Raw genomic sequence first — 23,982 nt, 5'->3', positions numbered from 1 at the left:
ACCCCATGACAGCAACCTCCTCACTGCTTTATCAAAGCTGCCTCCTCCCTTACTTGGGTGAATGATGAAAGAGGCCACACAAAGCACATCTAGTAGTAAGAAAGTGTCAGAGAGAAGTTGTGTGCTACAGAAGAGAAAATAAAAAGTGACTCTTGACTTTCAAACATGTGAGCCTGCTCTGCTGTCTGTGAGTGTCCTGTGTTAAAGGTTTCGGTTAATAATTTGCTCTGCTGACAATTTAAACCAGATACAACCAGAAGAAATCTAAAAATCCCCGAAGATTATACTAGAAATGGCCACCTGCTGTGGTCTTCTACAGTTCTTAGCTGTGAGGAGTTAATATTACAACCAAGGCTGAGTTGAGCACATCTTCAAATAAACACTGGTAAGTAAGAAGCCATCTATGTCCCCTGTGAACGAACATCTTTGAACAGAGGCGGTGGTTTACAACACCAACTGTCTGCCGTCTATTATCCAGTTTTGAGATACCCACTCACATCCTGGGACATTTGACCTCAGGAAATCACATGATAGTGTGGGGCTTGGTCTTACAATGGGTTCACCAGAAACGTTGGCTGCTTGTGACCCACACCCATTTTCACACCTTGGCTCATATGATTAGGTAGAGGATCCATAGTGGGTCCATGACCCTCTTGGTGGGACACTCCCATAGGGCTCAAAATCTCCATTAATTGCGCTTAGAACCGAAGAAGCTTCTCAGATGAGAGGTGAAACATCTTCAAGGAAACTAAAAGAAATGCAGATGTTTTTTTCTCTCCAAGCTCCTTAGACTGGAAATAACATGTTCAGATTTATTTGACTTGAAAGTCTTGGTTAAAATGTAATTTGTAAAAAACGTTTTTGTTAATTCAGAGGGTCAGGAACTCCAGTCAGTTTCACTTCAGGCCACTGCAGTATTTCTTTAAAAGACCCACTCTCTTTGCCCAACAAGACAGACACCCTAAAAACAAACTTAGCTAAGGTCACAGTTTGACTTTTCAGCAGAAATAAAATCATTAGCAGCGTCCTGGGTCAAACTTTACTTGCATGATAATCTGTGGTTGAATACATGGATATCAAACATACCTCTCTTTTTACCTTTAATAAAAGCAGACAAGTTTAGAGTGGGAGCTGTTGTTTTAGCATGGTCCTCACGGCCCTATCATTGTACCGAGGACTTTACTGTAATGGAATTGATCGCGAATCAATACAGCTATTATCTAAAACAAACCACTGCCTTGATCAATATTCAGACCACTGACTCATCTTGGCTTTCACTCTGTCTCACTCAGCACTGAGACTCTGGATCTCTGCTGAGCCTGTGAAAAGCTGCTGTATGAACAGTAACTCAAACTTGGCCTCTCCGTGAGCAAAACCTTGACTTGCCTCCACATTTACCGACCTCACATGCAAAGAGAACACGGTATTAATATTCCCCAAGTTCACTGAGCCTGAGTTTCTATTCGACACCAAAAAAATCATTTCCATATCATTATCTGGTGCAACGATGCACAAGATGAAGGTCTGCGCGAATAAGACTTTGAATTGAGATCAATGTAGTACTTCTACACATTTGATGTGCGCAATAAAATAGTCACACATACATCTAGTGCAACTTAAATGGATGTGTACATCACTGTAACCTGATAGTTTCACAGTTCATTTTTATCAAACACTGAAGAGCAGGTTTAAATAAAGGTTTGTTTACAAAAAAATGACTAAAGAAATATCATTTATATTCAACTTAACACAGACAGGCAGGGCAATGGGTTTGTTTCTTTGCTTTAATTAAAAAAAAGGAAAAGTAAACCGGGTCTAGAAATGTACGGCCATCGATGGAATTACAGAACGCTACAAAATACAGTAGGTACTTATGTTTTAATCTAAATTTCAAATAAGTTTCATTTTATTTATAAAACAATGCATTTGTTTTCAATTCTGACAGAGAAAATATCAGCTGGAATCAGATTTTTAACTCCCCGGGGTCAATCACATGACCGATTTAAGACGACACAGCAACAAGATGCAGCGACCCATTTCAACTTGGGTCGAAAGTGCGGACTTCAAACTATATACCAGTTTAGGCCTGTGGTGTACTTTGTTGTTTGCAAAACTTGTGTATAATTTTTAAAAAATTTACCATTTCTATTTGCATTTCAAGTTATGAAGATGATTTGTTAAACATGTTTGTTGTTTTTACAGTAAAAAAATTACTTTTTCTACTCAGATTTTATGTTTTTTGTATATCAAAGGGTTAAAACACTGGAAACTGGTCTTAAAAATCCCATACTGGTCAGACTCTAGTAAATACCATCAGCTTTCTGACATGCCATGTTCACCATCTTAGTTTGCAGTGCTAGCATACTAACATTTGATTTAATTAGCATTAAAGACAATTATCAAATGACAATAGATCACCAAATTTAATTCAGAACATCAAACTTTAAATTCCTGGTATTGTTAGCATGACTAAAACAAGAAAATGTGACAAGAAAATTATGGAAAGGCGGGAAAATTTAAAGCGCACTTAAAAGGAAAAAACAAAAAACAAAACAGTTTTGCAAAACCAAAAACCAGTATTTATACCAAACTGGTGCAGTTTCAACCCTTTTTCACTTCCTACCAGACTCTACACGTATTCAAGTACATGCAGATATAGTTGGAAATGGTACTCACGTTGAGAAGGCGTTGTTCTGCCTCTCACAGCGGATGCCCTTGCAGTTGTTGGGTTCCTCTGATGCCTTTGTTTCATAGTAGAAATACAGCTGGTTCAAACCATTAGCAAATGCTAACAGGACCTACACATAATGAAAAACACAAGACAAAACACATCAGCGCTGCACTTAAACACCTGATCTAACACATACTCTTAGCAACCACGACACTCCACCCAATGATTTTGCTCCGTCACCTCGAGACTCCACACATTAACCACCATATATAATGAAGTATAATACTGATTTCTCAATATCTGAAAGAAAAAACCCTCAATACTTTTTCATTTTGAAGTGAAGCTCTGCAAATATAACATTTCACTTTTATTACAGGGATTGACCTTTAGTGCCTCCAGGCCATTTTAAAACGCAGCTTTTATCTCAAACAGGAGAGAGCTAACATGAGTAGTGTTACATAAAGCTGCTACTGTGTGAACATGAAGTATTATGGCGTAGGTGCCCGGGGGTTGCTGGGATTGGTTTTAAGACTGTCAGGAGCAAAGCAATTCACACGTGGATTGTGTTGTACGTTAGGAGTTCCTTTGGGGAGGAATTAATGAGTTTCAGATGTAATGAAATGGGCTTGTAATGTCCTTCTACCGCCAATCAAGGATGCAGCATGCTGAGAAATTTGCTTGCTTTCATCATCATCAAAGATGCAGACAGTACTGGATAAAATGGAAACTTCAAAGCTGCTTAACAAGAAACAAAAGAGGGGTGGCCTGAATTCAATTCCTACTGATAACCCGATTGTTGGATGTCTTCCTATCGTTAGGAACGTGTAATAGGCTTGACAATGTTCAAGGTAAACCTGGATGTTTAGCACATGTAAAACGCAAGTAAGACATCATACTGCCTGTGTAGAAAGCCGGATTGACTGAAATGTTGCATGTCTGTTTCATCAGATGTGTGTGTGCCTGTGTAGACACAGAACCACTTAAACATTCAGACCACACACGCAAGTATCATATTTATATCACAGGAGAAGGGGGAGCAATACAAGCACCACACCAAGGTTATTTCCCTCCACCCGAGACTGAAGAGCATTGATCTTGGCAGGAAGCTACAGTACAGGGAGTGCAGAATTATTAGGCAAATGAGTATTTTGTCCACATCATCCTCTTCATGCACGTTGTCTTACTCCAAGCTGTATAGGCTCGAAAGCCTACTACCAATTAAGCATATTAGGTGATGTGCATCTCTGTAATGAGAAGGGGTGTGGTCTAATGACATCAACACCCTATATCAGGTGTGCATAATTATTAGGCAACGTCCTTTCCTTTGGCAAAATGGGTCAAAAGAAGGACTTGACAGGCTCAGAAAAGTCAAAAATAGTGAGATATCTTGCAGAGGGATGCAGCAGTCTCAAAATTGCAAAGCTTCTGAAGCGTGATCATCGAACAATCAAGCGTTTCATTCAAAATAGTCAACAGGGTCGCAAGAAGCGTGTGGAAAAACCAAGGCGCAAAATAACTGCCCATGAACTGAGAAAAGTCAAGCGTGCAGCTGCCAAGATGCCACTTGCCACCAGTTTGGCCATATTTCAGAGCTGCAACATCACTGGAGTGCCCAAAAGCACAAGGTGTGCAATACTCAGAGACATGGCCAAGGTAAGAAAGGCTGAAAGACGACCACCACTGAACAAGACACACAAGCTGAAACGTCAAGACTGGGCCAAGAAATATCTCAAGACTGGTTTTTCTAAGGTTTTATGGACTGATGAAATGAGAGTGAGTCTTGATGGGCCAGATGGATGGGCCCGTGGCTGGATTGGTAAAGGGCAGAGAGCTCCAGTCCGACTCAGACGCCAGCAAGGTGGAGGTGGAGTACTGGTTTGGGCTGGTATCATCAAAGATGAGCTTGTGGGGCCTTTTCGGGTTGAGGATGGAGTCAAGCTCAACTCCCAGTCCTACTGCCAGTTTCTGGAAGACACCTTCTTCAAGCAGTGGTACAGGAAGAAGTCTGCATCCTTCAAGAAAAACATGATTTTCATGCAGGACAATGCTCCATCACACGCGTCCAAGTACTCCACAGCGTGGCTGGCAAGAAAGGGTATAAAAGAAGAAAAACTAATGACATGGCCTCCTTGTTCACCTGATCTGAACCCCATTGAGAACCTGTGGTCCATCATCAAATGTGAGATTTACAAGGAGGGAAAACAGTACACCTCTCTGAACAGTGTCTGGGAGGCTGTGGTTGCTGCTGCACGCAATGTTGATGGTGAACAGATCAAAACACTGACAGAATCCATGGATGGCAGGCTTTTGAGTGTCCTTGCAAAGAAAGGTGGCTATATTGGTCGCTGATTTGTTTTTGTTTTGTTTTTGAATGTCAGAAATGTATATTTGTGAATGTGGAGATGTTATATTGGTTTCACTGGTAAAAATAAATAATTGAAATGGGTATATATTTGTTTTTTGTTAAGTTGCCTAATAATTATGCACAGTAATAGTCACCTGCACACACAGATATCCCCCTAAAATAGCTAAAACTAAAAACAAACTAAAAACTACTTCCAAAAACATTCAGCTTTGATATTAATGAGTTTTTTGGGTTCATTGAGAACATGGTTGTTGTTCAATAATAAAATTATTCCTCAAAAATACAACTTGCCTAATAATTCTGCACTCCCTGTAGTGAGGTCAGCAACACATAGTGATGTGGTGGTGCAGAGACTGTTCTGCTAATCAAGCTAACCGTGCCATAAAAGAAAAAGAAATTAAATCTGCCTTCGAGAGAAGAAGGCTGAAGGGTTCAAAATTCACTGATGAATTCAAAGAGCCTGGTTCAAGAATTTTCAGCTACCTGCTAGCTGCAGCTTTGTCCTTATACCATACTCTGCATGGTAGTAAGGGTGGGAAGGTGTGCTGTAGAACTGACAGATGGGTTCAAGGTGGGGGTAAGATTATATCAGACATCAACTCTGAGCCATTCTTGTTTGCAGTGGTGATGGAGAGGCTGACAGATGAGGTCGGGAAAGAGATTCTGTGGACTCTGGTTTTTACACACGACACTCTGATCTGTAGTGAAAGTAGGGAGCAGATGGAAAAGTGGCTGGAGAGGTGGAGGTATGTGTTGGAGACACGAGGAATGAAAGGCAGTAAGCAAGACAGAAATCATGTGTGTGAATTAGAAGAAAACAGATGCAAAAGTTGACGTGTAGAGTGAGTGAAGGTAGAGGAGATTAAATACCACTCAAAGCAGCAGCCTTTTAGATAAAATTGAAGTGAATGCTAATGTGGGTTCTTAACTTCAAAATGAACTCACTAATACAATTAGAATTCAAAAGACAAAGGCTGTGCATCCATCTATCCGTATTCTGTTTATGCAGTTCAGGGTAACTGGGGGACTGGAGCCCATCTCAGAGGTCCGGACGGGGTCCATCCTGCACAGAATGGTGGGCGATCGTGGCTCAAAGAGTTGGCAGTTTGACCTTCTTTCCTCCTTTATGTTGACTTACTTCTGATTGGCTGCCACTCATAAACCGAACATTTGAACAGAAGGTAGGTGGGGCTAATATGCTCATAGTCAGGGATGTGTGCCTGAGGGTGCATATTAGGGAGATCCCCTTTCAATACATAGCATTTATAGCAGCCTGAATCCTGACCTTTGGCTTACAAAGACTTTTGAATGCATTTAATCTGAGCATCCACCACTCAAACAGTGCATGTAATAGAAACTCAGTACTGTTGCTGCTGCAGTAACTTTAATATTCAATATTTTTTCCTTCATTGTGTGGAGCTGGAAAAGAGAACATGATGTGTCCTTGTAGCAGGGAGTGTCCTGCTACAGAGTGAGTCAGATGTTTTCTAAGTGAACATAATTACATTCTTCTCCTCTAGAAAATAGAAAAAAATATTATATTGCTATGAATTATATAAGCTGCAACCAGTACTAAAATATAAGATGATTAAGTGATGGTACAGTTTATTAGATCACTGGCTCTCTCAGTCTGCATGTCACACTGTCCTTGGAAAAGATGCTCGAGCCCATGGTACTTGGAATGTATCAGCATGCAAATGTATGACATAGATAAAATGCTGTTTTGTTGTACTATAGGTTTCTGTGTGCTCACTAGAATCAACACTTCACTGCTCTCTGGTCAAGGCCCTGCTTATTTAAAATGATAAAAACCCCAAGCTTGAGCCTTCTTTTCTTAGCAGACACACACCAAACTTGTCATGTATTGCTAAGATCTTAGCAAAGGCTGTGGATAAGGAGCTTATAGCGGTTTTAGATAAAAACTGTATTCTTGATAAATTTAAATCTGACTTTCGCAGCGCTCATTCTTCTGAAACAGCTCTTTATACAGTGTCCATGCACAGTGATGCAGGAGGATGTTCTGTTTTGCTGATGTTGGACTTTACCTCTGCTTTTGATACTGTTGAACATCACATGTTGTACAATAGGGTAACAATAATAGGGTAATAAATCACTGGGTGGGTGCATCGGGATCTGTGTTGAAGTGGTTTGCATCATAGCTGCCTGAACAACGCTTTTCTGTGGCAGTTTCTCATACAGATCCTTGTTTTCTTCTCTTAGCGACAGTGTGCCACAAGCTTCTGTTTTTGAGCCCTTATTGTTTGTATTACACCTGCTCCCTCTTCAGCACATTTTGAGCATCTTTAAATGCATTTGTTACCGCTGCTATTCAGCTAACATTCAGTTATGTATCTCTTTTACGCCTCAAGATGTCTCTAAGCTGTAGATCCTGAATAGGATCTATTAAAAGTTAGGTGGCTGACAACCATCTCCAACATAATGAAGGAAAAACTTATTTCTTTGTGTGTCCCTGATGTATTTGTGATTAAGATAAGCTCTTGGACCCCTTGTGACAATTGCTAAATCCTCAATGGGGATCCATGGTTCAACTTTATACTTGTTTTTAACACTTAAGTGTCACATTGTGTTCCATTTGTGTGGAGATTATTATAAATGCATTTATAATTGGTGTACTGTAATTCAATGTCTGCTTGTCTAAGCAAAAACTAGTTGAAATCTCTGCAGGTTGACGTTGACCTTTCACCTCTATATGCCCCAAATAGGTCCCTGAGGTCATGTGATCAGGACCTCGTATGAGTACATCATTTGTGGCTAAAAACTAAAGGAGAGAGCTTTTCTAAAAGTGGCCCCCAGACTGCGAAACTCTCCACCTCTGAGCTTGACATCTCTAGATTCAGATCAATTAAAAAAAAGAACCCCCCCCCCCCCCATTTAAATTTGCATTTAATTAAGGTTTTTTTTAATGCATAACAAAAGTAATTTTGCATAAATGTGCTACAGAGGACGGTTATTATTGTCAGGTTTATATTGTTCATTGTCACTTATGCTTAGAAGTATATAATCATTTGTAGATTGAAAGAATGTCTCATCCTAGGAGGTCTGTAACAACTCTGTGTAGCATGAAGAGGGGGGTGCGTTCACTCCTCTACAGAGTGTTCTGGCATAGATCACACACCTCTTGGGATCATGAGCAAGGTTTTATCTTTTCTTGCTGATATATGGTAAAGCAAACACATCTATATCTGTTTTACTCTAAGTGCCTTTTGTTTAGATGAACTGCTGGACTTCCAGACCAGCAGGTTTAGGGAAGTCGTTTATGGGGTCACACTCTGACCCCCCCACACACACACACACACTTACACAACGCACAGGCAAGGTACTCTTTGTGTGTATGTAGACGTCATATGTTAATAAACCTATTTATATTCATGCAACCTCAATAACAGAGCAGTGTTATGGGGGAGCGGACGACAGCGACTGGGGTCAGGCGAAGGAACGGCGCTTGTCCAGTTCCCTCCTGTGCACGAGAAACATGAAGAACTTTGCCTACTCGTGTCTTGCTTGCTGTGTAGTAGAACTGTCTTGAACGTTCCAGCGAATAGGTTTAAGCTACAAACCCATCAATTATGTCTTACCAGACAGTAAATGAAGAGAAATTTGAGGATGTCCAGAAGCATCCTTCCTAAGGAGATCTGCAGTGGCCCGAGGTGGGAGTTGGCGGTGAAGAGGGAGATGAGTCTGAGAGAGCTGAAGATGTTGGCAATGGCAAACAGAGCCTCGGCTATCAGCGTCGGGTGCCACATCTCCCACTCCTCCCTAGGCCGAGAGGAGTTATACTGAAAGAATAAAAGATAGGAAGGAGAGTGAGGCAGGAGGTGAGAGGAACAGCAGAGGAAAAGATTAATAATATATATATATATATAAATAAAACATTTTTTCCATAGTAGCTGGAAGAACATTAGATGGGAACAATGATGTAAGTTTTTTCTATCCATCATAGAGGGTTTAACCTCACTGAGCTGAATGCTTAAGAGGCTTTTCATTTGCCTCTACCCCACATCTCAACTAAGTTTTATCTAAAATGACTTTGTACTTTTGTGTGTGTGTGTCTAATCTCACAAACATCACAGAAAATGTACCTCCGCCTCCACTCTCCTTTTGGCAGAGGAATAAGACCTTTACTGGTGTCCAGTCTCTGTGCTATATTATGCTAAATATCTCCAGACTGAGTCAACCTTGTGTAAAATTGTTATTATTATTATTTTTTCTGCAAAACTGGAGCACAAATGCAGGACAGAAGAGGCAGGTAAACTGAAGAAAAGACAAATGATTTTCTAGTTTGCAAAGATCCAGTAAAACAAAGTTCATCTTTTAAAGTGAGAAATTAAAAAGAGTAAAAACAACACAAGGAAGACGCAGGACTTTTTATACACACGGAGACCTAATAGGAAACTTTTCACAACTTCCAGGGAAGCAACTGAAGCGACAACCAATGACAGCACAGGATACCATCGATTGGCATAAGATGTGGTCGTAAGTAGCCTACATTACATGGTTACCTAGGCAACCAGAGCCTGTAATGTCTGCAAGCCTGACCTGCAGTCAGCTTCAAAGCGATGCTCGACAAGCAGATCACTGCCAGCGTGGACACAGATTAAAAAACATCAGGAGGGTGATCATGAAGCACAAAGCCTTCAGTGTTTCCCCACACACACACCTGACATGATTTTCTTGTTTAATCTACCAAGAAAACATTCACATTCATAGCTGCTTCACTAGTGGAAAATCCACTTCCTCTTATTTTGAAAGTTAATTTGCTGCTAACTATTTATCGCTTTATATTCCTGTGATTTTTATTTTTTATTTTTGGGAGCTGATGATTGTTTTGGGCTGTGAGAATATTTTATGTTTAATTTTTGTTTGTTGTTTATATGGTGAATGGAGTTTTCAGCTTTAAAAAAGAAATTATTACTCATTTCCAGTTGGTCCTGTATATATTTATTTAGTCCAGATTTAGAAATGTAAAAACCTTGATTATTTTCTAACATTTCTTTTTCTACCCTTGTCAGTCAAGTCTGAGCTTTATTTGTATGTGCCACTGTATATGTTCAGTTATTGTTCGTTTTAGCTACTGGGGATGAACAGTAATTGTATGTCATTCTATCGTGTCACACTTCCTGTTTTATTTGGGTAACAGGTGTATTCCCTTGTTCCATTTCCTGTGTTATCCTAGATTTTTGGACTAATCAGAATTAAACACTCATGTTAAGTTTGATGCCGGCCTTCTGTGGTTTACATCTATGTCCACAAAAAACTGCTCACACATCCGACACACGACTCAGGTGTTCAGGTGCTGTCGTTGATATCCTTCAGCCTCTTCCTGAAAGAATAAAGGTTTGGACTGTTGCGGACTACGATCCTTTTTGTTTGGCTCTAACAAGTCTAACTAAAGCTGGACGAGAGGTCAGTGTCCTGTGATGCGGTGCTCTTCGATATTATTCAGCTGTCTCTCCAGTGAGCTTCATGTTCAGTCATTTCATACCCCAACTCCACTTTCTCACTAAGGCTGCACATTGGAAGAGTTGCTAACCTCACTGGTGTATTGCTTTGTACACTTTGTATACAAAGTCATTCTATCTGGGTTTAATGAAGAACACTTTTTATAAGGTTCTACCAAGTAAAATATATTTGCATCTCCACTTCACTTGTGGTGGTCTCTCTTCCACAGCATGTCTTTTGTCCCAACTGGTCGCGGCAGATGGTTGCCCCTCCTTGAAACTGGTTCTGCTGGAGGGAGTTTTTCCCTTCCCACTGTTACTAAGTGCTTGCTCAGGGGGTCGACTATTGATTGTTGGTGTTTTCTCAGTATTTTTGTAGGGTCCTTACCTTATAATATAAAGTGCCTTGAAGTGGCTGTTGTTGTGATTTGGCACTATATAAATAAAACTGTATTGAATTGAATCTCCTCACTCTTATTTTGAAATGTCAGTCACTGCCAACCAGCTAGCCTACAGCTTCTCCCTGTCTCATGTTTCTCTACATGGTTTGCTGGCCTGGGTTGATGATGTGCTGGTTCCAGTGATTTGCTGCACTTTGGGCTTCAATTTCATGGTCTTGCCAAGTCCTCCAAAGCAGAACAAGGAGTGCAGTTGCTAACCACTCTTCGAGAAGCTGGAATTGGAGAGACTCACAGGACAGGCCTCCACTGTCTATTTGTTACAAAGCGGACTTGCTGTATTTATCAAGGGGCACCTTTTCATGACGAAGTTTTTATCGATTTCTTCAGATTTTAGGTGCAACTCCTTTCACAAGAACACACTACTGCCACAAACAGAATCCAAATTTCTGATAAACACCCCGTCTTTCAGAAGACAGTCCCATGAATCATTTTGTGAAGACCACACGCATGTTATACAGACAAAACAGACTAGAGTGACTCTGATATCACACAGCAGTACAGGTATCCAAAATGTAGGAGCATTCCTTGAAAGATAAACACGCTTTAATCCCCAGGAGCTCCCTCAAGCTCTCAGCTGAGCCTTTAAATCTCAACACAGTTCACAGTCGAGGTCCTGTGTTTCTCTTTTTGCTGTTCCTAAGTCCACATTTTCCTCTGCCCCCAGCTTTCCGCTCAATCCTTCTTCGTGCCACGTGCTTGCACATCTTCCCCGTCTCCTGCCATTTCTCTTCTACTTTCACTGTTAATCCCTCTCTATCCTAAGCTCTCTCTTCAAGCCTTTATTCCCTAAAACCGTGATAAATAACCATTCATTACCCTCTTTCTCCCCCACTCCTCCATTCTCTGTTAGTGTTACCGTTTCTTGCTTCACTCATTTCTGTGACTGCTTCCATCCCATTTGCACAAACCTTCTGCACATCTCTCCCTCTCTCCCGGTTGTCTCATGCTTGGCTTCCACCTCATTATAAATTCAGCCATTAGAGTTCCACAGGACTTGTGTCTCGTTAACTCTGCCTCGATTAGCATTCACCGTCCTCTCAAACACACACACACACGTACATGAAAAACACGGGCAAACCAGAAACAGAAGCATGCACACAGTTGCACTCTCATTAATTTATGGACTCTCTTACACCATCTCTCAGATGTGCTTGCTCTGTGTGTCTGTGCATCTGTGTGTGTGTGTGTGTGTGTGTGTGTGTGTGTGTGTGTGTGTGTGTGTGTGTGTGTGTGTGTGTGTCAAATCTTGTGACTCAGGAGGATTTTAAATGTTGATGAATATTTAAAGGAAAAATGAAAAAAAGAAAAAAAAGACAGAAAACTAAAATATAATGTGCCTGCAGCTGCCTCTCCCTTTGTGTGGGCATTCATTGTGTATGACCGTGTGGATGTTTATTCTTGCATGAATGCAAGGTTACATGCAGATGCAATGTGCACAACTGTATGTGCGTGTGTGTGTGTGTGTAGGACCTGTGTAGGAGGGCCACCCGCCGCCATCAGTGACTCACAGCTGCTGCAGATGGCCCAGCCGTCTGGCGTGTGTGTGTGTGTGTGATTACACTATTTGCTCTTAATAAAAGATAAATTGTATATGCATGCAGAGTGCGCAGCTAAACAAGGTATCATTAAAGCTAAAAGCTGAGCTGTGAAAGAAAATCACTGAGGCCATTAAAGTGAAACTGTGAAATATGTAATATGTGCGACCCTCGAAGATGAACAGCGACAAAGGCAGGATCGTGTTTTTAGGTCAAAGGAGTTGCACTTCACAAAGGGCGTGGTGCAAATTCTTTTTATGGTGACGAATAAAAGGAAAAAACAAAAACAGTGGCTGGCTGGATGCTACGTTTTGTCTCAATTTGACATCCGTGTCTATATATTGGTTATACTGTATATACATCCATATCCATCTAAATCTCATGTGCTCTCAGCAGTAAAATCGAAACATTTTTAAACAGCAGTTTTGCCAATACATTTTTCCAGAGAAGTTTTTTATTTTCATTTTTATATTTTATTATTTTCTCATGACACATTTGCACAGCCGATTTGTGTTTTAAATGCCTCTGTTGGCACATTCATGCTTTTCCTTGATAAGTTGCCTCAGCCAGCCGTTGGTGGAATCATCAGCAGGACCCATGTACATGTTCACGAGGCGCAAACATGTAACCCACTCTTGAAATCGCTCCCCTATAGTGCTGCTACACCTCTAATTAATATCTTTGTCTTTAGAAGTTTAGAAGTTACACAGCAGGATTTTTTTTTCCATAATGGAAAAAAGTGTTTGCATTATTTTACTGTGTCCATCAAAATGTGACACAAACGGCATTGACTGTTAGGCTGAGCAAAAGGCCCCATATTTGTGTCGGGCTGTGCTCTCGGCATTGTCTCTCTTATGGTCAGTTAATGTTAACATGTCCTATTGTGCATCTGCAAACTGTCATTTCTGCTATTTGAGTGAATGTATGGGACACTGCAGCGGGAAATGGTTATTGCATGACCAAAGCTATAAAAAAGAAATGCTTTTATGCAAAGGGGTTTTAACCCTTTAAGACCTACCATAGAACCAAGTCCGCCAGAGCTTATATTATATTTTTACATGCTGTGGAGCCATTTTTGGGAGCATTTCCAGTTGCTATACATCAATACAACAATTATAGCCCAGATTTAATAATATGTATTCATTAAGTGCATAGTAATTACATAAATTGCAAAAAAGTGCAATAAACTACAAAAAAATTGAAAATCGTTTTTGATTTTTTAACATATATTTGTAGTTAGAGAAATTTAAGAGGCTTATCCCTCAAAACTGTAAATACAAAAAAGTTGCACAAAATAGTTTCCCACCACAGGAAATTTATTTTGAGTGTCTTCATAGTTTTATTTTTGAAATACACCAATTTTTATACACTGCAGGAAAAACGAAAATAAATATTATACTGCAAATTTGCAAAAAAGCAGCATATGCATCAAAATAAACTATTTCCAGCAGTGCAATATGAGTCCTAAGCATCCCAGAAACGACACAGAAAGTCATAAAGTCAAAGATAACTTTTAAAAAGAGCAGTATAGGCCCTGAGGCCCTGATCGCAAAAAAGACTACATTTCCGCGAAAATGACGTCACTTCCGGTTTCGGCCAGGTAATGGCGGAAATGCAAAAGTTCGCGCTGACGTCTATTCCAACGTAGGAAGTGTTTTGAACAGCTGATCGGACCGGCAAAGCGTGTTTCTGGAATATTATGTTTTTGTTCCTGCAAGCGCTTTTTATGCAGTTTTTGCAAAGCTTTATGTGGAAGGAAACCGTGACCTAGGACAAGCTGATGGCATAAGATGTAAGTACAACTCCTCCGGTTTCATATGCAAAAAAAATTTTTGCGCTAGCTTACGTGGTTCCAGTGCTACCGGGATTTAAAAATAGTTACGCATAACAGAGCGTTCCCGCTCCGATCGGCTCTAAAGGGTTAATAGAATAAATCTTATCTGTTTCTTTGTCTTCAAACTCTTCCTACAACATCAAGAGTTGAGCAACCAAGCTTTACAAACAGGTAGATTTTAAGCTCCTGAAACTTCTTTCCATTATCAGACCTACACCGTTATATAAAAGCATTATAGGCATAACATGACCGCAACTTCTACATTTTATCCACAATACTTAAATTATGAATGATATACACCATCTAGCTGTCACCTAGCTAAAAATGACCTTTTTCTTTACGCACCTACAACGCCCTCTGAAAGCATTCTACCGTTTTAATTTCATGACAACGACATCTCATTTATTGAATTATACATGCTTAGTAACCACCTAGCAATGGGCGAAAAATTTTAGCATGTAAACAATATCTAAATAACGATGCAGCACTGCATACCTCTCTGGCAACCAGCTTCCAGAAACCCTGAGCAACTACTTTTCAGATGGTTGGGGAATACGACTTTCACTAGCAACTAAAGGTTGCCAGAAGGCTCTAAGCATGCATGACTGAGGCTAGCTTGAATAGCCTCAGTCATGCCAGCCTCAGTAATGCTAGCTGAAAGCTATTCAAGCTAGCATGGATTTGCAGTGCAAATATGAGCAATTCTGACGCCCCAAATACAATATGGTTACACCTGGTAACACCTAGAAAGTAAAACAGAAGCTTTGAAACAGGTGACCAAAGGGTGATGTGAAGTTGGCCATTCTTGTCCATACACTCTTTGGTGTCAGGGTGGGGCCACATGGACCGGGCTTATTTTGGTGCAGCTCAGAAATTGTTGATGGGATTGGACTGTGGGGAGTTAGGAGGTTACGTTAAAGCCTTGGCGTCTTTTCTGCTGGTGGAGATCATGGCAAGCATTTCAATGCAAGGATTTCCCATCACCACATTACTTACTCTCGCCTTCTATGAGTGTATTTAATGCTATGTCTGAGCACTGTAGTGCTGCGACACTGCTAGCAGTAAAATCTCCACATTCGGATTGTTTAACAGTCATCTTTCTTCTTCCACACAATGCAAACAAAAGCGTTTAACAGACATTTGAGCTTTGCCTGTTTCCTGCTGTTCCATGAATGCATCATTACACAATCAGCATGTTACTCAGTATCATTTTAGTTTCATCTCCCAGCAAGAACATTAAGCACTGATTACCTCATAAACTGACTGACGCTTTATATCTTTCACTGTGCCCATCATCCTCCTTCCTCTCATCCTCCCCTCTTTCTAAAACACACATTCAACTTTACCTTCACATAGGCTACTATCTTCAGAGATATGGTGGCCAGATAGAGGGAGTTCATGGCGAAGTCCATCAGATTCCACCAGTCATGGATGTACTCTGTGAATCCCCCGTCCCACATCTCCTTAATCTCTGCCCAGATGAAGCCTAAAACACACATGCACAGTGTACACAGAGCTGGTTATTTACATGCACACACACAGTTGTGTCTATATGATCATTTAATGTCATCCATCAGCGGTTTTTGTTTGCCTCATTTCTGCAGTATGACAAAAGTTCTGCTGAATATTCCCCTTTGTCAGCGGCCTTGGAGCAGTAAGCAGAGAGCCATCATATTTGTTCTGTATGACTGGCTTTAGATAAAGTAAATAATGCACAAGTCATTTTCTATTTAATACTCTCTCCCTGGAATATCTGGCTCTTGGTTAACCTGGATTCCAAGTTTTCACGTATCAGTTTGCCTCTGCGGCACGGTGGGTCAGTGGTTTGGTGTGTTCCAGGAAATATGACGCCAGAGGAGCTTCCAGTTGGTTCTTCCCAATTAGTTCCCAATTAGACTGGTCGTTACTACCGCCTAGTAATGTTTAAAAGATAGAGCTGGCGTGTGGTTCATTATCACTGCGGCCATTTAGAGAGATGCTGCAGAACTGCAAATGGAGAATGAAAACTAAGCAACGGTTATTTCCTCAGTCAATCTTCTGGGAGTTTTAGGGGTTTTTACAACATCTACGACTCTCTTCCTCTTTCATTGCTCACTGCGTTCTTCTTATCTGTGAACACAAACTCTGTCCTAGCAACAAATCCAAACATAGTTATTATTCTCAGAAACAACAAACAATATTTCCAGAGTGGTCATAGTCATTTAGTGGTGTGAAACAGATCCAACACAATGGATTCTTGGCTCTTGGTTTTGTCGTAAAGCAAAGTGAGGATGATGTTCAAGTATTATGTTATATGTCAAGTGTAGTGTAGAATGACCACAGATCCCATGATACGATTTACATTTACTGGAGCAGAGCGAGTATCCTGATTACCAATATTGTGTTGCTATGAACTGCAATCAGGGTTTGTGAGTATTCTGTAAAATAAACAAATAAAACAAGCCGACTTTACAGTATTGTTGTATCTTAATTATCATTTAGTCACATCTGGACACTCCAAATGTCATTACTATACAAAATAAAGTAATGAGCACAAAAGGCAGAAGGGTTATATTTTTATGCGATTCAAATACAAGATGTTTACATTATTTTACATTTACATTATAAACAGGAAACATCTACAAAATTACTCTATTAAGCCCCAAATTAAGAACTGACATTCAATTCGTTTTTTTAATCATTTCTAATGGAAGAAGTTTAATTATTCTGAAGGTAATAAAAAATGTTTTAAATAACCTCATAAATGCAGCCCTGTAACATATTTGGGGACAGGAGACAGAATCATTTTAATCCCCCCCCCCCCGCCAATTTTGCTGTACACGTACAATGACAATAAAGGGCTACTCTATTCTATTCTATTCTGTTCTGTTCTTACAGCATTACATAGGTGAAATAAGTTAGAGCAAAATGAACAAATAGACCTGCTGTGAATACTGACAGCTGATCAGTCATATTTTGGAGACTTTTCAAGCGTTCCCTCTTAAAAGTAAAATTTAAATATAAATCAACTCCAACACATTTTAATTTCTGAAATACTTCTACAGATTTTTGCAATTCCATGCAAACAGTTTTAAACGAATGCAGTGATCGATTCAGAGATATCCAATAACACAAGAACTGTTATATAAATGTATACAGTCCACCTTTAATATAGCTTTTGTCTCTCCCATAAATAACATTCTGGTAGAGCGTACCTTACCATACTTTGGTTTTTGACAGCAAGAAAATGTTATTGCTGCTTATATTTCATTTAATCTAAAGTTTATTCCAGACGAAGGAGTTTTTGAAAATAATTTTTGAGCTACCTGTTGCTCATCTTTCAGTCCCAAGTCTTCCAAATCTTGTTATTTAATTTTACTTTAAAAATTATGTTACTTTAGCTTTATTTGTTTTTTAATTTAAAAATTAACATTTTAATGGAGTCATAATGTTCCAGAAAAACAAATATATTAGAAATCACCTAAAATAATGAAAATTAAAAACCACTGTGCTACAGAAAAACATGGAAGTAGTATTGTGTTGTACCTAATCTGAACTTAAATAAATGCATGCACATGTTTTTTAACATTAGACAGATACATAGACGAGTATTGCCACAGACTGTAAGAATGACAGACATGCTGAACTTTATTTTGAATTCTGGGGAGAAACATTTAACCCTTTAAGACCTACCATAGAACCAAGTCCGCCAGAGCTTATATTATATTTTTACATGCTGTGGAGCCATTTTTGGGAGCATTTCAAGTTGCTATACATCAATACAACCATTATAGCCCAATTTTAATAATATGTTTGCATTAAGTGCATAGTAATTACATAAATTGCAAAAAAGTGCAATAAACTACAAAAAAATTGAAAATCGTTTTTTTTTTTAACATATATTTGTAGTTAGAGAAATTTAAGAGGCTTATCCCTCAAAACTGTAAATACAAAAAAGTTGCACAAAATAGTTTCCCACCACAGGAAATTTATTTTGAGTGTCTTCATAGTTTTATTTTTGAAATACACCAATTTTTATATACTGCAGGAAAAACGAAAATAAATATTATAATGCAAATTTGCAAAAAAGCAGCATATGCATCAAAATAAACTATTTCCAGCAGTGCAATATGAGTCCTAAGCATCCCAGAAACGACACAGAAAGTCATAAAGTCAAACATAACTTTTAAAAACACCAGTATAGGCTCAAAAAACTACATTTCCGCGAAAATGACGTCACTTCGGTTTCGGGCAGGAATGGACAGTGCGATAGTTGCGCTGATGACGTAGGAAGTGTTATGAACAGCTGATCGGATCGGCAAAGCGTGTTTCTGGAATATTATGTTTTTGTTGCTGCAAGTGCTTTTTATGCAGTTTTTGCAAAGCTATATGTGGAAGGAAACGTGACCGAGGACAAGCTGATGGCATAAGATGTAAGTACAACTCCTCCGGTTTCATATGCAAAAAAAATTATTGCGCTAGCTTACGTGGTTGCAGTTCTACCGGGATTTAAAATAGTTCGCAAAACGGAGCGTGCCGCTCTGACCGGTTTTAAAGGGTTAAGTGCAACTATGCCTAAGTTCTTTGGTATTTAATGAGCCTCACGAAAAACTACAAAAGGAAGCAACAGAAGGAAATGTTCCAGTTTTTACCATCAACATGACAACCAGTTAATGGTAAATCATGTTTCTTTTTGTCAAACATGTTTTGTAGCCGAGACTTTAAAAATGAGAAGAAAACAAGCGGAAGAGACGATGGAAGAGAGCAGATGGTTTTGTATTTTTCCAAGTGATTATGGACTGCATTTGGAAATGATTGGTGTCAGCTCTGAGAGAGAAGATGGAGATGTAATCATCATTTCACACCCACACACTACCACTTCTTTCTCTCTCTCACACACACATACAGACACACACAGACACACACACACACACACACACACACACACACACAAAACTAACTCCTCCACAGGCTTGAAAGCAGCCGACCACGCACCCCCACATCCACGCACTTTTACAGACACACTCCGGGGCCTCTTGATGATTAGCAATCAAACAGAAAAAATGAAGCAGATAAGTTTGTCTTTATTAATTTAAATCTGGTTGGTTTTTTTTACTGTCTGGAGGAGAAAGTCCGGCTTCTTGCCGGGCAGTGACTCATTCAAGACTTTAAATGTGAAGTTCGTCGTTAGAGCTCAGCTTAGAATAGTTGATATGAGTCACTTATTAAAGACATATGAAGTAAAAAAGTGTGACATATTTCGTTTGTCTGTGCAAAATGTTTGTAAGCGCTGTTTAAATTTAGAGAAAATATACTTTCAATAACAGCTGAAAAACACTCACAAAACTAGTAGTTTCCTGTTGACGTCGGTTGTTTTGAACAGTCAAATGTTACTCCACTGACCCTCTCCATGCACCATTTCCTGAGCCAAGTCCCAAAGTCCCCTAACTGTCAGTCTGTAGTTGGCAACTTTTGAAACAGATTCCCATAAATCTTCCTCCAGCCTTGTTGTTCCCTCTATACTGATGTTTTAAAAGGTTACCCAGCCCATTTCTGTAACACCGTCAAAGTCATGACAGCTGAAAAAAAAAAAAAGATTCAAACTGAAGCAGCAGAGCCTGGAATCTTTTTTTATATAACTTCCAGTTCAGCTTCATCAGAGCCCGCTTTCCACATTACAGACAATAGCAGTGCAGGCATGAGCGTTTTTGGACATCGCCTAACAGAGTTGTTGAATCTGATGCAGTTTGACCGGACACTGAATGGTCCTTAATCTCAGCATCATAGCTGGCAGTTCCAACCCAATCATGCATTTCAGACAAGGTCAAAAAATGTTTAGTGTTTTATGCATGTTTGTTAGAATCATTATAATCTTTGTTTTGTGACTGTCAAGACTTGGGAGAGCAATTTTGTAAAAAAAAAAATCAAAACAAAAACAAACAAATAAACACAGGGTTAATTTTAGGGTAAAGGTCAGTGAAATGAGACTCTTTGGAGGAGGTCTTAGTACGGCTTCAAATGAACTCCAGGGTGGTTTAATCTATGGTGTGAATGTAGACTTGTAGTCAAGACTGCCTAAACCAGGACCAAGACAATACCAAAACCAGAGGGTATCGAGACATCCAACTCTATATGAATGCGATCTGACCTTGATCCGAACCAGCTACTAGCAGTACGTTATAAGTTCCAGATAAACAAAAATTTCTCATAGCCATGTATGCTTAGTATTCTGGGGTGCGGCAAGATACTATAGACGTGCAAAAGTATGTACCGTAAATGTCGGGCTATAAGCCGCTACTTTTTGCACAAGCTTTGAACCCTGCGGCTTTTAGTCAGGTGCGGCTTTTCTATGGATTGTCCGTGATTTTTGTCATATCATAAGACGATTTGTTTTGTGTGTTCCGCTGTTTTACGGCACTACGTTGCCTTCTGAGGGTGTTCGACTCTGACACTGACAACGAAGGAGAGAAGCGGAGAGTGGATGACGAAGCCATCCTGAGCCTGTTTGTATCCGACACTGGAGAAGAGGACTTTGGTGGTTTTAGTGCGCAGGAAGAAGAGAAAGATGGTGGTGAATGACTGACTTTTCTTCTTGTTAAAGCTGTGTCACTGCACCTGAGCCTAAAAGGTAGTCCGAATCTATTTTTCTGGTGTGCTGTAGGCTACTCTTATGTACTACATGTGCAAATATGTACCCATAACTTGTTTTTCAAAATATTAATAAAAGTGATGTCTCCAAACAGCCATCTCTTTCCTGACAATTCCCTTTGTGCATATTCTCTTACATATGATAAGTCAACATTGAAACACCTGCGGCTTTTGGTCAGGTGCGGCTAATGTATGTACAAAACAGGATTTTCCCCTGATTTTAGCTTGTGCGGCTAATATTTAGGTGCGCTTTGTAGTCCGGGAAATACGGTACATGACTAGCAAATAGCTGTGAAATGAATGTAAATTCTCCAATAGTCCAGAACACAGCAATTTCTTCATGTTTTTACTTTTGATGGTCCCAGTAAGTAGACTGGACATTCTCACGTGGTTTGAAGTGACGCATTTTGTTTCACTTGGAGTCCACTTGGATTTTTCTTAGTGTGGAAAGAACCCAAATCTAAGGAAGAACCTAAAAGTTTGAAAACTCAACAATTGATTTGGACCTTCGAACTGTAAGTGTGAAAACGGGCTTAGACCTCACTAGGTTTCCTTGCCAGTTTCCTGGTAAAACGTGTGTCGACATGAGAGCATAATCTCTGAGGAATTCATAACAAGCAGGCATTTGCCCTGTGTCCTCCCCCCTGCATGCCTTGCCCAGTCAACACCCCTGGCTAAACCCAGCTGAGGACTTCTAACAGTGTCAACACACCTATCATTGTGAGAAAGTCCAAGTGGAACTGAATTCATGTGTGAAAATGACTAATTTACCGTGACGCTTTTGCCTGAGATGCTGCTAGTTTTGCTGAGAGCAGAGCCTGCAGCAGTGGTGGAGGGGGCTCCACCGGTGTGGTGAGCCTGCGTCACAACACCACGCTGTCAAACTGATTTCAAATTTCAAAACTGTCAGACACTTGAGGACATTTATTAGGTCTCTCATTTCCCTGGGGTGGCGCAAGTCTTTCTTCACAGTCTAATTCATAAATGGAATACATTCAATTTTCTACCTCTAGATTTTACAGATTTTATGAAAATTCTTGGAACTGTATTAAAAATAAAAACACAAAACATGTACACATGTATTCATAGCTTTTTTTAGTATAATGATGCTACGAGGTTAACACCTATTTTCTGTTTCTTCCACAATTCTTTGCAGAACCTTTTAAGCTCCATCAGGTTGATAGGGACGCATTGCCCAAGGAACAGCCAAGTAACAAACAGGAAGCTAAAAAAAGTCTTTATGTAAATAATGCAGGGCTGGCCAACTCCAGGCCTTGATGGATGGTGTCCTGCAGGTTTTAGACGTGTCCTTGATCCAACACAGCTGAATCAAATGACTAAATGACCTCCTCAACACGTCCTGAAGTTCTCCAGATTCAGGTGTGTTGACCCAGGGGGATATCTAAAACCTGCAGGACACCGGCCCTCGAGGCCTGGAGTTGCCCACCCCTGAAATAAAGCTAAGCTGAGGTGAAAACATCACCATTTACCAGGATAAATGCAAAGTTGCTTTTTGAAGAAACCCCCTTTACCATGCTGAAACTGTCAAACACGACTCTTAACTTTCATTGACTGTTTCACACAACTATTTTATTACATGAAAACATGTCTTCAAAGTGTGATTTGAAGTGGCTGATGGCACATATTTCTCACAACACACAAAAAAAGCAGAATAAACAAAAAAAAAAGAGTTACTGTCCCCATCTGTAAAGTCTTTAAGTCCAGTAGAGAAGAACAACAAAGGCTCTAAAAGCTGGATTTAAACTTTGTTCTTGCCTTCGGCAGAACTTGGTTTTGTAGGCAGACAGAAGACATCTGTCGGATCATGAAAATCTTTGTAAAGATTCAAACCCCTGTTGGATACCAGCCAGTGTAAGGGATGCTATGTGACTGAATTACAGAGAAACTTCCAACAGATCTGAGGTCAGAGCTGCAGAAAGGCCAGTCACAAACAGAGCAGATCATTTCAGCAGGTACAGAGTTTTTAAGCACAATCCTCCGAGGAATACTCTGAAAACTTACCCAGCACCCACGGCAGAATCATCCACTCCACAATGGTGGGTGGGGGTCCCTGCATGTGCAGATTGGTGCGGGCGATGTGCTGCGAGGCCAGCAGCAGTAAGAAGAGAAAGGTCAGGTAGGATGCCGTGTGACAGATGAACTTGATGAAAGGCTTCTTAATGAAACTTCCCAGAGCACTCTTTGGAGCCAACAGGTAGATCTGAGGAGGATGGAGAGAGGGAGATGGACAGGGGGAGAATGGAAAAAGAAAGGATTTCAGTAAGAGCACAAAAGAAGAAGGAGAGGCAAGATAAGAGGGAGCCTGCTTTGTTATTAAATGAACTTTAATGACCAAAAAAATAAATTAAAATAAAATCAGCCGATGGAAGTGGCTTGAAGGCATAAAAACACAGGACTCAATGTCTCCAGAGACGTGACTCTCAAAGCAGAGCAACACAAACAAGAAATTTGACATTATGTAACGATTAATGAGTACAAAAAACATCACCTCAGATGCTTGTTGATGCCTTAAACTGATTTTGTCCTCTCAAATATTGTTCTTTTCCCCTCAATTTCAGCTCAACAGGGAAGAAAAAGAAGAAGATGTATGTAAGTCGATAAATGTCCATGCTCAGCCACCGTCACCTCGTGTTTCATCTGTCAGCGCTGTTATTGTTATCGCTGGCGTTATTGCCGTTATGATGCTTGTTTACTTGCTCTGCTCGTCTACTTGCTGCTGGCAACCTCGGCACACTGAGTCACGCCAGTGAAGCTTTTTAACTCGAACTGAGTCGCACGTCGACAGACTCAGAAACAATAAGGCCGAAAGAGAGCGAGAGGGAGAGAGACGTGTGCTTAAATACACAATTAAAACATTAATAACTAACCCCACTGCGGCACCACTCTGATTATTGATATGTAAGCACTTTATGTTAATTATCTCACTCACATCAGCAAAAACATGCAGTGTAAATAACCTCAATTAAGATCAAATTACATGTCGGAGTCTTTGAAGACACCACAAAGGTC

At 40.0% G+C, this 23,982-nt stretch overlaps 1 protein-coding gene across 1 annotated transcript in view; it reads right to left on the bottom strand.

The window, feature by feature from the left end:
* The window catches only part of LOC102303630 (short transient receptor potential channel 5), a 224,732-nt gene that overhangs the window by 38,629 nt on the left and 162,121 nt on the right, over window positions 1-23,982 (bottom strand). The window contains exons 10-13 of the mRNA XM_005946022.3: window positions 22,975-23,173; window positions 15,672-15,811; window positions 8,633-8,833; window positions 2,677-2,798 (exon numbers count right to left, since the gene is read on the bottom strand). Coding sequence (XP_005946084.1) covers window positions 2,677-2,798; window positions 8,633-8,833; window positions 15,672-15,811; window positions 22,975-23,173 — 662 coding nt within the window. The remainder of the gene's footprint in view (window positions 1-2,676; window positions 2,799-8,632; window positions 8,834-15,671; window positions 15,812-22,974; window positions 23,174-23,982) is intronic.

The sequence above is a fragment of the Haplochromis burtoni genome, unplaced genomic scaffold (genome assembly GCF_018398535.1).
Source record: "Haplochromis burtoni strain Fernald_Lab_line unplaced genomic scaffold, NCSU_Asbu1 Contig_470, whole genome shotgun sequence".
In the NCBI taxonomy this organism is placed as follows: Eukaryota; Metazoa; Chordata; class Actinopteri; order Cichliformes; family Cichlidae; genus Haplochromis; species Haplochromis burtoni.
This window is presented reverse-complemented; position numbering and strand designations above follow the sequence as displayed.